Consider the following 20,161-nt stretch of genomic DNA (forward strand, 5'->3'; position numbering starts at 1 on the left):
TTCCAATTTGCTTCATTCTCTTGGTATCCTTTATTGGAGGTTCAGCAATGCACTGCTGGGAGCTAGCTGAACATATTGGTAAGCCAATGACAATAGACATATATATACAACCACCAATCAGCAGCTAGCTCCCTGCTCATGAGCCTACCTAGGTATCTTTTTCAGCAAAGGATACCAATATAACTAAGTAAGTTAAATAAAACAAGTAAATTGGAAAGTTGTTTAAAATGGTATGCTCTATCTGAATCATGAAAGAAACATTTTGGGTTTCATGTCCCTTTAAGTAAAGTTTTATTGGAACACGGCCACTCTCATGTGTTTATGTGTTGTCTATGGCTGCTTTCAGACTACAACAAGCAGTTGAGTGGAGTAGTTGTGACAGATACTGAGTGGCACTACCTCTTTTTGCACTTCTGCGCATTTGTTGAAATTGATATCTAGGTAGTCTTAGGAGCAGCAATGCCCTACTGGGAGGTAATTGGTGATTGGTGGATACACACTTATACCTCTTTTTATTAGCACACCAGATGTGTTCAGCTAGCTCCCAGTACTGCATTGCTAACGTTAACTATGTGTTTACCCCCACAATTGTTTGCAAGTAACAGTGCAAGAAAATAAAAATGCACTAAGATGCTACATCATTTTGCATGTTTTTATTTTACAGTAAAATAATTTGTTTCCATGTAAAATAGAGTATTTTAACACTAGAATGTCCCTTTAATTATGCATAGACCCAATAGATCTGCAATTTAATAATCTAGTAGATATTTGTAATGGGGATATGAGCAGAGTTCAAACTGCCTTTGGTAGGTGGTGTAATCTCCAGAGACCATGGGCCAATGCTAAAAGGTTTCATGAATCTATTTTAGTGCTAAATTAGGGACAGATGAGAGATTTGAAAAGCAATCTACCTCGGGGTCATGCAACCCAACCCATTTGTTATGATTTGTTAAGGGTTAAAGGAGCACACAATTAGTATCTTATTCAGAAGTGGCTTTGTCTTCCTTTATAATATATTTTTGTACCAATTTGCCAGAAATATCTGATCCAAGCCTGGCCGTCCGTCTGAAACACAATATGTTAGAACATTGTATAAGTTGTTTGTTCTATATGTAAATTTCTCCTGTTTTTATTAATAATAATGGGATAAATATGCATTTTCTGTCCAAGATACAATGAATCATAAATTGAAACACAAATGAAAAATGATCACACATATTAGTTACTTAATGTCATTCATTAGTCATTTGTGTAAATGTTATATAGAAGGGCAATGAGTGCTTAAATGTTCCCTTTATTTATTTATTAATTTGTTTATTTATTTTACAAAATCTGTTTTTGTTAATGGAAATGATGATATAATCATCTTGCATTTCATCTTAAAACACAGATTATGGCTTCACCCTACGTAAATTGAAAAAAAGAAGAAAAAAAAAAACAGATTTACAAGATTAATTGCTATAAATTGGCAAAATTCAACTCAAGTTCTTCAATGGTTTATTTTTTTTCTTGAGATTTAGAAGTTCCTTTGCCAAACAGGTACCCTATGAATATGTAGCACTCAAAATTAATTAATTGATTTGCATTTTAATTCCACAGCATGAATGTAGAATGCATCAGTTGCTAAAAATGTATTTGCAGCTCTCTAAAAAAAACACCACTCACTGAGAAAACTTGCCACAATGTTGGGGTCCTAAATGGCAAGATTGAAAGACGTGTAATAGCTCCTAAATCTGAGCAACGCTTCACAAAATCAGCTTCATTTAAATCATTCCCGCTGCATTGAACCACTCCAACTGTAAGGGATAGCGGCATCATAAACGTGTGTTAAAAACAGTACCTAACAAGCAAATAGAAATAAAACAGCCTCTATAAAATAGTACACTCTAGCATGTGAAAAGGAGAGAACTTGAAAAAATAAAATGAGAAAATAAAAAAGACATTAATATAGGGAGATACACTTGTGAGAGGAGATAGTTCTCAAGGGCAATCACATCTTTTTATATCCTACATGCATCTGTGAGATGCTGAAACATATATAGCGCTATATCCACAGACACTACTTTTCATGTGGATATTTAACAATTACACGCACTTACAGATATGATTTTGCAAATGTGTTTTAAATGTTGTGGTTGTAGTTACTGTTTCTCCGTGTTTCTAGTGGTTCACATTTAATCTGCGATATCATGTTTTGGGACATTTAAAGGGAAAGTTTAGTCCAAAATAAACTTTTTATGATTCAGATAGGGCATGTAATTTTAAACATTTTTCCATTTTACTTTTATCAACAATTTTGCTTTGTTCTCTTGGTATTCTTAGTTGAAAAAATATGCTAATTTCTAAGCCCTTGAAGGCCTTGTCTTCTCTCAGGGAATTCTGACAGTTTTTCACCACTAGAAGGTGTTAGTTCATGTGTGTCATATAGATAACAATGTGCTCATGCACGTTGAGTTCCTATGAGCCAGAACTGATTGGCTAAAATGCATGTCTGTCAAAAGAACTGAAATAAGGGGCCATTTTGCAGAGGCTTAGATACAAGATAATCACAGAGGTAAAAAGTGTATTTATTTAACTGTGTTGGTTATGCAAAACTAGGGAATGGGTAATAAAGGGATTATATATCTTTTAAAACAATAAAAATTCTGGTGTAGACTGTCCCTTTAAGACAACTATATGAACCCCATTTATCAATCCCGGGAACCTGTCTGCCCGACATTGCGGTGAGCACTTTTAACACTGCACAAGCATTTGCCTGTGCGGCCACGCCCCCTACTATCATGCAACCAATAGCGCTAGTGTAGTGCTTGTCAGCTACCCTTGAGGTGTTTAGTGCTAGGACAAGTCTGAAGCGCTAGCATCTTGAAGCTGCATACAGGAGCAGCCATTGGTGATTGGCTAGGAAAGATAACCAGAATTTAGAAAATAATTTCACCTGAACAAGACCCCACAGCAATATATCATACATCTATGAATTTAGCCCAATAAGTAAGGATAGACATTTCTAGGAGCAACGTCATACTGATGGAATCACATGAAATGTGTTAATTAATTTGCTAGGTTTCATTAATATCTGTTGACTGTGGTCACACAGACAGTGACATCCTAGCTTCATTATAAACCTAGTGTTAATTAGACTCTGGTTTTCAATCCTATATAATTGAGAAAGCTTTTAATTGATACAAATGAATTTTTAAAACATTATTACTAATGAAATAGCTCATAAAATATTATGTAATGCCATTAACAAAAAAATATGTTCTTGATATAGATCCTCTCTGACAATTAATGCCATAAAATCTCAGTTTGAACACAGTTATCCAGTTGCCAGACGAGTGTTTCTATGCGTCAGTAGCGGTTCTAAGAAATCTGACTCGCCTTCAAAGCTACGTGAGTTTGCTGTGACATTCATCAATCATGAAAATTGAGCAGGAGATGTTATAATTGTGACATACAACATGGATCAATGAGGCTCTGCGCCTCTCAGAACCACTGATATTTCTAAATAATAAATAGTAAAAGAAGCACTCAGAGCATTTGCTGACAGGTTTATAGACACCGGGAAATGCAAAACTTGAAGGTAAAAATATCTAATAAGGGAGAAAACCACAGGGATATGAGATAAATAGCCAAAATAAAATGATCTTGTTTGATGGTCAGCTCAAAAGTTAGTCACCCAGATATACTAAGAATTACTCTAATGGAAACTAATTTACTAAAGTGTGAGGGAGTTCTCTGTGAATCTTACTAAACCAGCTAGGAAGCATAACTGAGAGGGATGTATCTGTTCTGCACAATACTAGAGACCCTCTGTACTTGTTTAAAATAAAAGCTGCATTAAAGGGACAGTAAGCAACTTGTAATTGTAGAATAACATATGAACCAAATAAATGTTTTTAAAACAAATTAACTTACTTTTCCTGCAATTAATTTTCAATTGTCAAAAACCACCCACGATTTTCCTTATTTGGAAGAGCTAATATAGGTTTTAGTCCACAGAAAACAAGGTCAGTCACTGTCATAAAGTTATAAAATACATTCACCTAGATTACGAGTCTTGCGTTAGCCTTAAAAAGCAGCGTTGAGAGGGCCCAACGCTGCTTTTTAACGCCTGCTGGTATTACGAGTCTTGAAATGACAGGCTTACCGCTCACTTTTTTGGTCAGACTCAAAAATACCGCAAATCCACTTACGTCAATTGCGTATCCTATATTTTCAATGGGACTTGCATAACGCCGGTATTATGAGTCTTCCAAAAAGTGAGCGGTACAGCCTCTCCTGTCAAAACTGGTACCGCATTTAAAAGTCAGTAGTTAAGAGTTTTATGGGCTAACGCCGTAGCATATAACTCTTAACTAAAGTGCTAAAAAGTACACTAACACCTATAAACTACCTATTAACCCCTAAACCGAGGCCCCCCCACATCGCAAACACTAAAAAAAATTTTTTAACCCCTAGTCTGCCGAAACGGACATCGCCACCACTATAAAAATTATATTAACCCCGAAACCGCCGCACTCCCGCATCGCAAACACTAGTTAAATTTTATTAACCCCTAATCTCCCGTCTCTAACATCAACGACACCTACCTACATTTATTAACCCCTAATCTGCCGCCCCCAACGTCGCCGCAACTATACTAAATGTATTAACCCCTAAATCTAAGTCTAACCCTAACACCCCCTAACAAATATAATTTAAATAAATTGAAATAAAATTACTACAATTCACTAATTTATTCCTATGTAAAACTAAATACTTACCTATAAAATAAACCATAAGCTAGCTACAATATAACTAATAGTTACATTGTATCTAGCTTAGGGTTTATTTATATTTTACAGGCAACTTTGTATTTATTTTAACTAGGTAGAATAGTTATTAAATAGTTATTAACTATTTAATAGCTACCTAGTTAAAATAAATTCAAATTTACCTGTAAAATAAATCCTAACCTAAGTTACAATTACACCTAACACTACACTATAATTAAATTAATTCCCTAAACTAAATACAATTAAATAGAATTTAAAAAAATTATCTAAAGTATGAAAAAAACAAAACACTAAATTACAGAAAAAAATTAAAATAATTACAAGTTTTTTAAACTAATTACACCTAATCTAATCCCCCTAATAAAATAAATAAGCCCCCCAAAATAATAAAAAGCCCTACCCTATACTAAATTACAAAAAGCCCTTAAAAGGGCCTTTTTCGGGCATTGCCCCAAAGTAATCAGCTCTTTTACCTGTAAAAAAAAGTACAATACCCCCCAACATTAAAACCCACCACCCACACACCCAACCCTACTCTTAAACCCACCCAATACCCCCTTAATGAAACCTAACACTAACCCCTTGAAGATCACCCTACCTTGAGAAGTCTTCACCAAGCCGGGCCGAAGTCCTCAACGAAGCCGGGCAAAGTGGTCCTCCAGATGGGCAGAAGTCTTCATCCAAGCCGGCCAGAAGAGGTCCTCCAGATGGGCAGAAGTCTTCTATCTTCATCCATCCGGCGCGGAGCAGCTCCATCTTCAAGACATCTGACACAGAGCATCCTCTTCAAATGAAGTCCAACTAAAGAATGAAGGTTCCTTTAAATGACATCATCCAAGATGGAGTCCCTTGAATTCTGATTGGCTGATAGAATTCTATCAGCCAATCGGAATTAAGGTAAAAAAAATCCTATTGGCTGATGCAATCAGCATATAGGATTGAAGTTCAATCCTATTGGCTGATCCAATCAGCCAATAGGATTGAGCTGGCCTTCTATTGGCTGATTGGATCAGCCAATAGAATGTGAGCTCAATCCTATTGGCTGATTGCATCAGCCAATAGGATTATTTCTACCTTAATTCCGATTGGCTGATAGAATTCTATCAGCCAATCGGAATTCAAGGGACGCCATCTTGGATAACGTCATTTAAAGGAACCTTCATTCTTTAGTTGGACTTAGTTTGAAGAGGATGCTCCGTGTCAGATGTCTTGAAGATGGAGCCGCTCCGCGCCGGATGGATGAAGATAGAAGATGCTGCCTGGATGAAGACTTCTGCCCATCTGGAGGACCTCTTCTGGCCGGCTTGGATGAAGACTTCTACCCGTCTGGAGGACCACTTCAACCGGCTTTGTTGAGGACTTCGGCCCGGCTAGGTGAAGACTTCTCAAGGTAGGGTGATCTTCAAGGGGTTAGTGTTAGGTTTTATTAAGGGGGTATTGGGTGGGTTTTAGAGTAGGGTTGGGTGTGTGGGTGGTGGGTTTTAATGTTGGGGGGGTATTGTACTTTTTTTACAGATAAAAGAGCTGATTACTCTGGGGCAATGCCCCGCAAAAGGCCATTTTAAGGGCTATTTGTAATTTAGTATAGGGTAGGGCTTTTATTATTTTGGGGGGCTTTTTTATTTTATTAGGGGGATTAGATTAGGTGTAATTATTTAAAAAAAATATTTTATTATTTTCTGTAATTTAGTATTTGTTTTTTTTCGTACTTTAGATAATTGTATTTAATTGTATTTAATTGTATTTAGTTTAGGGAATTAATTTAATTATAGTGTAGTGTTAGGTGTAATTGTAACATAGGTTAGGTTTTATTTTACAGGTAAATTTGTCTTTATTATAACTAGGTAGCTATTAAATAGTTAATAACTATTTAATAACTATTCTACCGTGTTAAAATAAATACACAGTTGCCTGTAAAATAAAAATAAATCCTAAGATAGCTACAATGTAACAATTAGTTATATTGTAGCTAGTTTAGGGTTTATTTTATAGGTAAGTATTTAGTTTTAAATAGGAATAATTTAGTTATTTATAGTTATTTTATTTAGATTTATTTAAATTATTAGGTGTTAGGGTTAGGGTTAGACTTAGATTTAGGGGTTAATAACTTTAATAAAGTGGCGGTGACGTTGGGGGCGGCAGATTAGGGGTTAATAAGTGTAGGTCGGTTGCAGCGACATTGGGGTGGCAGATTAGGGGTTAATAAATATAATGTAGTTGTCGGCGATGTTGGGGGCGGCAGATTAGGGGTTCATAAGTATAATATAGGTGGCTGCGGGGTCCGGAGCGGCAGATTAGGGGTTAATATTTTAATGTAGGTTGCGGCGATGTCGGGGGCGGCAGATTAGGGGTTAATAAGTGTAAGATTAGGGGTGTTAAGACTCGGGGTTCATGTCAGGGTGTTAGGTGTAAACATAAAAAGTATTTTCCCCCTCGGAATCAATGGGGCTGAGTTAGGAGCTTTATGCTGCTTTTTTGCAGGTGTTAGGTTTTTTTTCAGCCGGCTCTCCCCCATTGATACCTATGGGGAAATCGTGCACAAGCACGTTTTGCCAGCTCACCGCTACCGTAAGCAGCGCTGGTATTGAGGTGAGATGTGGAGTTAAATTTTGCTTTACGCTCACTTTTTTGCGGCTAACGCCGGGTTTGTAAAAACCCGTATTACCAGCGTTGTCTGTAGGTGAGCGGTGAGTGAAAACTGCTTGTTAGCACCGCACAGCATTACCGACAAAACTCGTAATCTAGGCGATTGTTTTGTAGTTGTTATCAGATAAAGCCAATTAGGGACATGTATGTGACAGGGTTAGCCTTGATCATTCAGCAGGGTGCATTTCAGGTTCTGAAAATCAGACATTGCTCAATTTTCAGAGCTAAATAACATGAAAAGGGGACAAAATATATAACAATAATATTTTGCAAATGTGTTTTATTACACATAACATTTTATATACAAATCTTACACTATATTTACTGTACTTTTAAACTGTATATTCATAATTTAGAAGGATTTCACAATTAATAACATTTGTTTTGTCAAATTGGTATATTTTCTCATGCTTTTTCTTTTCACTTTTTTTCCTTACATCCTTACTGACTAATCACATCCCTGATCATAGGCATATGGTATGAATGTGCATTATGGTTTAGACATGTGCAGTAGGCACATGCTAGAAAATACTACACTACAAAGTGCTCTCCATTCTCTTGTTATAAGGTGGTTTAACACAGATTCTGCTCAGTTAATGAACAATCTGCAAGATTGTAATGTGTATTCTAGGTGGTTTATAACTCTGCTGTTTCAGTTATATGGTGGAAGTTATATACCATGTAATCTCACATACAGGTGACAGTTATATACCATGTAATTTCACATACAGGTGACAGTTATATACCATGTAATCTCACATAAAGATGACCATTATATACCATGTAATCTCACATACAGATAACAGTTATATACCATGTAATCACACATACAGATGACAGTTATATACCATGTGATCTCACATACAGATGACCATTATATACCATGTAATCACACATACAGGTGACAGTTATATACCATGTGATCTCACATACAGATGACCATTATATACCATGTAATCTCACATACAGATAACAGTTATATACCATGTAAACTAATCTCACACACAGGTGACAGTTATATACCATGTAATCTCACATACAGGTGACAGTTATATACCATGTAATCTCACATACAGATAACAGTTATATACCATGTAATTTCACATACAGGTGACAGTTATATACCATGTAAACTAATCTCACATACAGGTGACAGTTATATACCATGTAAACTAATCTCACATACAGGTGACAGTTATATACCATGTAAACTAATCACACACACAGGTGACAGTTATATACCATGTAAACTAATCTCACATACAGGTGACAGTTATATACCATGTAAACTAATCTCACATACAGGTGACAGTTATATACCATGTAAACTAATCTCACATACAGGTGACAGTTATATACCATGTAAACTAATCTCACATACAGGTGACAGTTATATACCATGTAAACTAATCACACACACAGGTGACAGTTATATACCATGTAAACTAATCTCACATACAGGTGACAGTTATATACCATGTAAACTAATCTCACATACAGGTGACAGTTATATACCATGTAAACTAATCTCACATACAGGTGACAGTTATATACCATGTAAACTAATCTCACATACAGGTGACAGTTATATACCATGTAAACTAATCTCACATACAGGTGACAGTTATATACCATGTAAACTAATCACACATACAGATGACAGTTATATACCATGTAAACTAATCTCACATACAGATGACAGTTATATACCATGTAAACTAATCTCACATACAGGTGACAGTTATATACCATGTAAACTAATCTCACATACAGATGACAGTTATATACCATGTAAACTAATCTCACATACAGGTGACAGTTATATACCATGTAAACTAATCTCACATACAGGTGACAGTTATATACCATGTAAACTAATCTCACATACAGGTGACAGTTATATACCATGTAAACTAATCTCACATAGAGGTGACAGTTATATACCATGTAAACTAATCTCACATACAGGTGACAGTTATATACCATGTGATCTCACATACAGATGACAGTTATATACCATGTGATCTCACATACAGATGACCATTATATACCATGTAATCTCACATACAGGTGACAGTTATATACCATGTGATCTCACATACAGATGACCATTATATACCATGTAATCTCACATACAGATAACAGTTATATACCATGTAATTTCACATACAGGTGACAGTTATATACCGTGTAAACTAATCACACATACAGGTGACAGTTATATACCATGTAAACTAATCTCACATACAGGTGACAGTTATATACCATGTAAACTAATCTCACATACAGGTGACAGTTATATACCATGTGATCTCACATACAGATGACCATTATATACCATGTAATCTCACATACAGATAACAGTTATATACCATGTAATCTCACATACAGTTGACAGTTATATACCATGTAAACTAATCTCACATACAGGTGACAGTTATATACCATGTAAACTAATCTCACATACAGTTGACAGTTATATACCATGTAAACTAATCTCACATACAGTTGACAGTTACATACCATGTAAACTAATCTCACATACAGGTGACAGTTATATACCATGTAAACTAATCTCACATACAGATGACAGTTATATACCATGTAAACTAATCTCACATACAGGTGACAGTTATATACCATGTAAACTACTCACACATACAGGTGACAGTTATATACCATGTAAACTAATCTCACATACAGGTGACAGTTATATACCATGTAAACTAATCACACATACAGGTGACATTTATATACCATGTAAATTAATCACACATACAGTTGACAGTTATATGCCATGTAAACTAATCACACACACAGGTGACAGTTATATAAAATGTAAACTAATCACACATACAGGTGACAGTTATATACCATGTAAACTAATCACACATACAGGTGACAGTTATATACCATGTAAACTAATCTCACATACAGGTGACAGTTATATACCATGTAAACTAATCACACATACAGTTGACAGTTATATACCATGTAAACTAATCTCACATACAGTTGACAGTTATATACCATATACACTAATCACACATACAGGTGACAGTTATATACCATGTAAACTAATCTCACATACAGGTGACAGTTATATACCATGTAAACTAATCACACATACAGTTGACAGTTATATACCATGTAAACTAATCTCATATACAGGTGACAGTTATATACCATGTAAACTAATCACACATACAGGTGACAGTTATATACCATGTAAACTAATCTCACATACAGTTGACAGTTATATACCATGTAAACTAATCTCACATACAGTTGACAGTTATATACCATGTAAACTAATCACACATACAGGTGACAGTTATATACCATGTAAACTAATCACACATACAGGTGACAGTCATATACAATGTAATCCCACATACAGGTGACAGTTATATACCATGTAATCACACATACAGGTGACAGTTATATACAATGTAATCTCACATACAGGTGATAGCTTTATACCATGTAATCTCACATACAGTTGACAGTTATATGCCATGTAAACTAATCTCACAAACAGGTGACAGTTATATACCATGTAAACTAATCTCACAAACAGGTGACAGTTATATACCATGTAAACTAATCTCACAAACAGGTGACAGTTATATACCATGTAAACTAATCACACATACAGGTGACAGTTATATACCATGTAAACTAATCACACATACAGGTGACAGTTATATACCATGTAATCCCACATACAGGTGACAGTTATATACAATGTAATCCCACATACAGGTGACAGTTATACACCATGTAATCACACATATAGGTGACATTTATGTACAATGCAATCCCATATACAGGTGACAGTTATATATTATTTAATCTCACATACAGATGACAGTTATATACCATGTAATCACACATACAGGTGACAGTTATATACCATGTAAACTAATCACACATACAGATGACAGTTATATATACCATGTGATCTCACATACAGATGACAGTTATATACCATGTAATCACACATACAGATGACAGTTATATACCATGTAAACTAATCTCACATACAGTTGACAGTTATATGCCATGTAAACTAATCACACACACAGGTGACCGTTATATACCATATAAACTAATGACACATACAGGTGACAGTTATATACCATGTAATCCCACATACAAGTGACAGCTATATACCGTGTAATCTTACAAACAGTTGACAGTTATATACCATGTAAACTAATCACACATACAGGTGACAGTTATATACCATGTAAACGAATCTCACATACAGGTGACAGTTATATACCATGTAATCCCACATACAGATGACAGTTATATACCATGTAATCACACATACAAATGACAGCTATATACCATGTAATCACACATACAGATGACAGTTATATACCATGTAATCTCACATACAGTTGACAGTTATATACCATGTAATCTCACATACAGGTGACAGTTATATACCATGTAATCTCACATACAGGTGACAGTTATATACCATGTAATCTCACATACAGTTGACAGTTATATACCATGTAATCTCACATACAGATGACAGTTATATACCATGTAATCTCACATACAGGTGACAGTTATATACCATGTAATCTCACATACAGGTGACAGTTATATACCATGTAAACTAATCACACATACAGGTGATAGTTATATACCATGTAATCTCACATACAGATGTCAGTTATACACCATGTAATCTCACATACAGGTGACAGTTATATACCATGTAAACTAATCACACATACAGGTGACAGTTATATACCATGTAAACTAATCTCACATACAGGTGACAGTTATATACCATGTAAACTAATCTCACATACAGGTGACAGTTATATACCATGTAAACTAATCTCACATACAGGTGACAGTTATATACCATGTAAACTAATCTCACATACAGATGACAGTTATATACCATGTAAACTAATCTCACATACAGGTGACAGTTATATACCATGTAAACTAATCTCACATACAGATGACAGTTATATACCATGTAAACTAATCTCACATACAGGTGACAGTTATATACCGTGTAAACTAATCACACATACAGGTGACAGTTATATACCATTTAAACTAATCACACATACAGGTGACAGTTATATATCATGTAATCTCACATACTGGTTACATTTATATACAATGTAATCCCACATACAGGTGACAGTTATACACCATGTAATCACACATATAGGTGACATTTATGTACAATGCAATCCCATATACAGGTGACAGTTATATATTATTTAATCTCACATACAGATGACAGTTATATACCACGTAATCACACATACAGGTGACAGTTATATACCATGTAAACTAATCACACATACAGATGACAGTTATATATACCATGTGATCTCACATACAGATGACAGTTATATACCATGTAATCACACATACAGATGACAGTTATATACCATGTAAACTAATCTCACATACAGTTGACAGTTATATGCCATGTAAACTAATCACACACACAGGTGACAGTTATATACCATATAAACTAATTACACATACAGGTGACAGTTATATACCATGTAAACTAATCACACATACAGATGACAGTTATATATACCATGTGATCTCACATACAGATGACAGTTATATACCATGTAATCACACATACAGATGACAGTTATATACCATGTAAACTAATCACACATACAGATGACAGTTATATATACCATGTGATCTCACATACAGATGACAGTTATATATACCATGTGATCTCACATACAGATGACAGTTATATATACCATGTAATCACACATACAGATGACAGTTATATACCATGTAAACTAATCACACATACAGATGACAGTTATATATACCATGTGATCTCACATACAGATGACAGTTATATACCATGTAATCACACATACAGATGACAGTTATATACCATGTAAACTAATCTCACATACAGTTGACAGTTATATGCCATGTAAACTAATCACACACACAGGTGACAGTTATATACCATATAAACTAATGACACATACAGGTGACAGTTATATACCATGTAATCTCACATACAGATGACAGTTAAATACCATGTAATCCCACATACAAATGACAGCTATATACCGTGTAATCTTGCATACAGTTGACAGTTATATACCATGTAAACTAATCACAAATACAGGTGACAGTTATATACCATGTAAACTAATCTCACATACAGGTGACAGTTATATACCATGTAAACTAATCTCACATACAGGTGACAGTTATATACCATGTAATCCCACATACAGATGACAGTTATATACCATGTAATCACACATACAGATGACAGTTATATACCATGTAATCTCACATACAGTTGACAGTTATATACCATGTAATCACACATACAGATGACAGTTATATACCATGTAATCTCACATACAGTTGACAGTTATATACCATGTAATCTCACATACAGGTGACAGTTATATACCATGTAAACTAATCACACATACAGGTGACAGTTATATACCATGTAAACTAATCTCACATACAGGTGACAGTTATATACCATGTAAACTAATCTCACATACAGGTGACAGTTATATACCATGTAAACTAATCTCACATACAGATGACAGTTATATACCATGTAAACTAATCTCACATACAGGTGACAGTTATATACCATGTAAACTAATCTCACATACAGATGACAGTTATATACCATGTAAACTAATCTCACATACAGGTGACAGTTATATACCATGTAAACTAATCTCACATACAGGTGACAGTTATATACCATGTAATCCCACATACAGATGACAGTTATATACCATGTAATCACACATACAGATGACAGTTATATACCATGTAATCTCACATACAGTTGACAGTTATATACCATGTAATCACACATACAGATGACAGTTATATACCATGTAATCTCACATACAGTTGACAGTTATATACCATGTAATCTCACATACAGGTGACAGTTATATACCATGTAAACTAATCACACATACAGGTGACAGTTATATACCATGTAAACTAATCTCACATACAGGTGACAGTTATATACCATGTAAACTAATCTCACATACAGGTGACAGTTATATACCATGTAAACTAATCTCACATACAGATGACAGTTATATACCATGTAAACTAATCTCACATACAGGTGACAGTTATATACCATGTAAACTAATCTCACATACAGATGACAGTTATATACCATGTAAACTAATCTCACATACAGGTGACAGTTATATACCATGTAAACTAATCACACATACAGGTGACAGTTATATACCATGTAAACTAATCACACATACAGATGACAGTTATATACCATGTAAACTAATCACACATACAGGTGACAGTTATATACCATGTAAACTAATCTCACATACAGGTGACAGTTATATACCGTGTAAACTAATCACACATACAGGTGACAGTTATATACCATGTAAACTAATCACACATACAGGTGACAGTTATATACCATGTAATCCCACATACAGGTGACAGTTATATACAATGTAATCCCACATACAGGTGACAGTTATGTATCATGTAATCTCACATACTGGTTACATTTATATACAATGTAATCCCACATACAGGTGACAGTTATACACCATGTAATCACACATATAGGTGACATTTATGTACAATGCAATCCCATATACAGGTGACAGTTATATATTATTTAATCTCACATACAGAAGACAGTTATATACCACGTAATCACACATACAGGTGACAGTTATATACCATGTAAACTAATCACACATACAGATGACAGTTATATATACCATGTGATCTCACATACAGATGACAGTTATATACCATGTAATCACACATACAGATGACAGTTGTATACCATGTAAACTAATCTCACATACAGTTGACAGTTATATGCCATGTAAACTAATCACACACACAGGTGACAGTTATATACCATATAAACTAATGACACATACAGGTGACAGTTATATACCATGTAAACTAATCACACATACAGATGACAGTTATATATACCATGTGATCTCACATACAGATGACAGTTATATACCATGTAATCACACATAGAGATGACAGTTATATACCATGTAAACTAATCTCACATACAGTTGACAGTTATATACCATATAAACTAATGACACATACAGGTGACAGTTATATACCATGTAATCTCACATACAGATGACAGTTATATACCATGTAATCCCACATACAAATGACAGCTATATACCGTGTAATCTTACATACAGTTGACAGTTATATACCATGTAAACTAATCACACATACAGGTGACAGTTATATACCATGTAAACTAATCTCACATACAGGTGACAGTTATATACCATGTAAACTAATCTCACATACAGGTGACAGTTATATACCATGTAAATTCCACATACAGATGACAGTTATATACAATGTAATCACACATACAAATGACAGCTATATACCATGTAATCACACATACAGATGACAGTTATATACCATGTAATCTCACATACAGTTGACAGTTATATACTATGTAATCTCACATACAGGTGACAGTTATATACCATGTAAACTAATCACACATACAGGTGACAGTTATATACCATGTAATCTCACATACAGATGACAGTTAAATACCATGTAATCCCACATACAAATGACAGCTATATGCTGTGTAATCTTACATACAGTTGACAGTTATATACCATGTAAACTAATCACACATACAGGTGACAGTTATATACCATGTAAACTAATCTCACATACAGGTGACAGTTATATACCATGTAAACTAATCTTACATACAGGTGACAGTTATATACCATGTAAATTCCACATACAGATGACAGTTATATACAATGTAATCACACATACAAATGACAGCTATATACCATGTAATCACACATACAGATGACAGTTATATACCATGTAATCTCACATACAGTTGACAGTTATATACCATGTAATCTCACATACAGGTGACAGTTATATACCATGTAATCTCACATACAGTTGACAGTTATATACCATGTAATCTCACATACAGATGACAGTTATATACCATGTAATCTCACATACAGGTGACAGTTATATACCATGTAAACTAATCACACATACAGGTGATAGTTATATACCATGTAATCTCACATACAGATGACAGTTATATACCATGTAATCTCACATACAGGTGACAGTTATATACCATGTAAACTAATCACACATACAGGTGACAGTTATATACCATGTAAACTAATCTCACATACAGATGACAGTTATATACCATGTAAACTAATCTCACATACAGGTGACAGTTATATACCATGTAAACTAATCTCACATACAGATGACAGTTATATACCATGTAAACTAATCTCACATACAGGTGACAGTTATATACCATGTAAACTAATCTCACATACAGGTGACAGTTATATACCATGTAAACTAATCTCCCATACAGGTGACAGTTATATACCATGTAAACTAATCTCACATACAGGTGACAGTTATATACCATGTAAACTAATCACACATACAGGTGACAGTTATATACCATGTAAACTAATCTCACATACAGGTGACAGTTATAGACCGTGTAAACTAATCTCACATACAGGTGACAGTTATATACCATGTAAACTAATCTCACATACAGGTGACAGTTATATACCATGTAAACTAATCTCACATACAGGTGACAGTTATATACCATGTAAACTAATCTCACATACAGATGACAGTTATATACCATGTAAACTAATCTCACATACAGGTGACAGTTATATACCATGTAAACTAATCTCACATACAGATGACAGTTATATACCATGTAAACTAATCTCACATACAGGTGACAGTTATATACCATGTAAACTAATCTCACATACAGGTGACAGTTATATACCATGTAAACTAATCTCACATACAGGTGACAGTTATATACCATGTAAACTAATCTCACATACAGGTTACAGTTATATACCATGTAAACTAATCACACATACAGGTGACAGTTATATACCATGTAAACTAATCTCACATACAGGTGACAGTTATATACCATATAAACTAATGACACATACAGGTGACAGTTATACACCATGTAATCTCACATACAGATGACAGTTATATACAATGTAATCCCACATACAAATGACAGCTATATACCGTGTAATCTTACATACAGATGACAGTTATATACCATATAATAACATATATAGGTGACAGTTATACACCATGTAATCACACATACAGGTGACAGTTATACACCATGTAATCACACATACAGGTGACAGTTATACACCATATAATAACATATATAGGTGACAGTTATACACCATGTAATCACACATACAGGTGACAGTTATACACCATGTAATCCCACATACAGGTGACAGTTATACACCATGTAATCACACATACAGGTTACAGTTATATACCATGTAAACTAATCTCACATACAGGTGACAGTTATATACCATGTAAACTAATCTCACATACAGGTGACAGTTATATACCATGTAATCTCACATACAGATGACAGTTATATACCATGTAATCTCACATACAGATGACAGTTATATACCATGTAATCTCACATACAGGTGACAGTTATATACCATGTAATCTCACATACAGATGACAGTTATATACCATGTAATCTCACATACAGGTGACAGTTATATACCATGTAATCTCACATACAGATGACAGTTATATACCATGTAATCTCACATACAGATGACAGTTATATACCATGTAATCACAAATACAGGTTACAGTTATACACCATGTAATCTCACATACAGGTGACAGTTATATACCATGTAATCACACATACAGGTGACAGTTATATACCATGTAATCTCACATACAGGTGACAGTTATATACCATGTAATCTCACATACAGGTGACAGTTATATACCATGTAATCTCACATACAGGTGACAGTTATATACCATGTAATCTCACATACAGATGACAGTTATATACCATATAATCTCACATACAGGTGACAGTTATATACCATGTAATCTCACATACAGATGACAGTTATATACCATGTAATCTCACATACAGATGACAGTTATATACCATGTAATCACACATACAGATGACAGTTATACACCATGTAATCCCACATACAAGTGACAGCTATATACTGTGTAATCTCACATACAGGTGACAGTTATACACCATGTAATCACACATATAGGTGACAGTTATACACCATGTAATCACACATACAGGTGACAGTTATACACCATGTAATCCCACATACAGGTGACAGTTATATAATATGTAATATCACATACAGTTTATTACCATGTAAACTAATAACAGATACAGGTGACAGTTATATAACATGTAATCTCACATTCAGGTGAAAGTTATATACCATGTGATCTCACATACAGGTGACAGTTATATACCATGTGATCTCACATACAGGTGACAGTTATATACCATGTGATCTCACATACAGGTGACAGTTATATACCATGTGATCTCACATACAGGTGACAGTTATATACCATGTGATCTCACATACAGGTGACAGTTATATACCATGTGATCTCACATACAGGTGACAGTTATATACCATGTGATCTCACATACAGGTGACAGTTATATACCATGTGATCTCACATACAGGTGACAGTTATATACCATGTAATCTCACATACAGTTGACAGTTATATACCATGTAATCTCACATACAGGTGACAGTTATATACCATGTAATCTCACATACAGGTGACAGTTATATACCATGTAATCTCACATACAGTTGACAGTTATATACAGTGTAATATCACATACAGGTGACAGTTATATACCATGTAAACTAATCACACATACAGGTGACAGTTATATACCATGTAAACACACATACAGGTGACAGTTATATACTATGTAATCCCACATACAGATGACAGTTATATACAATGAATCCCACATACAAGTGACAGTTATATACCATGTAATCTTACATACAGATAACAGTTATATACCGTGTAATCTTACATACAGGTGACAGTTATATACAATGTAATCCCACATACAAGTGACAGTTATATACTATGTAATACTACATACAGGTGACAGTTTTGTACTATGTAATACCACGTACAAGAGACAGTTATATACTATGTAATACTACATACAGGTGACAGTTTTGTACTATGTAATACTACATACAGGTGACAGTTTTGTACTATGTAATACCACGTACAAGAGACAGTTATATACTATGTAATACCACATACAAGTGACAGTTATATACTATGTAATACCACGTACAAGAGACAGTTATATACCGTATAATCATACAAGTGGTAATGATATAATTTAATTTAATCCTACCTACAAATTACAGGTATATATTGTATAATTTCACATACAGATGTCAGGATTAATGGCAATGACCTATGTGTGTGGAAAATAAATAAATATTGAGCTACTTACCAGAGAAGAAAGACTGCAGGACTATACATAGGAAGAGGACACCTCTACAAGACCCGTGCTGCTTCATGTTTCCTAAAAACAGAAAGAACAAGAGTGTGGGTTGTTTATTTGAGTAAAACTCAAACACAATTAAAGGTGATAAAGTAAGAAATCTCAGCCTGTAATCTCCAACACATCTAGTAAGTAGTAGATAGGAGATATGTAAACCTGCTAAATTAAGGGCCAGATTATATCATGCACCAACTCAAGTGATAACTGCACTACAAGTAAGCATTTT

The 20,161-nt window shown here is 34.4% G+C and overlaps 1 protein-coding gene across 1 annotated transcript in view; it reads right to left on the reverse strand.

The window, feature by feature from the left end:
* The window catches only part of CDH23 (cadherin related 23), a 1,210,211-nt gene that overhangs the window by 1,081,164 nt on the left and 108,886 nt on the right, over window positions 1-20,161 (reverse strand). The window contains exon 2 of the mRNA XM_053692025.1: window positions 19,885-19,956. Within this exon, the coding sequence (XP_053548000.1) occupies window positions 19,885-19,951 (67 nt within the window). The 5' untranslated portion in view covers window positions 19,952-19,956. The remainder of the gene's footprint in view (window positions 1-19,884; window positions 19,957-20,161) is intronic.

This window comes from Bombina bombina, chromosome 9 (genome assembly GCF_027579735.1).
Source record: "Bombina bombina isolate aBomBom1 chromosome 9, aBomBom1.pri, whole genome shotgun sequence".
Lineage (NCBI taxonomy): Eukaryota > Metazoa > Chordata > Amphibia > Anura > Bombinatoridae > Bombina > Bombina bombina.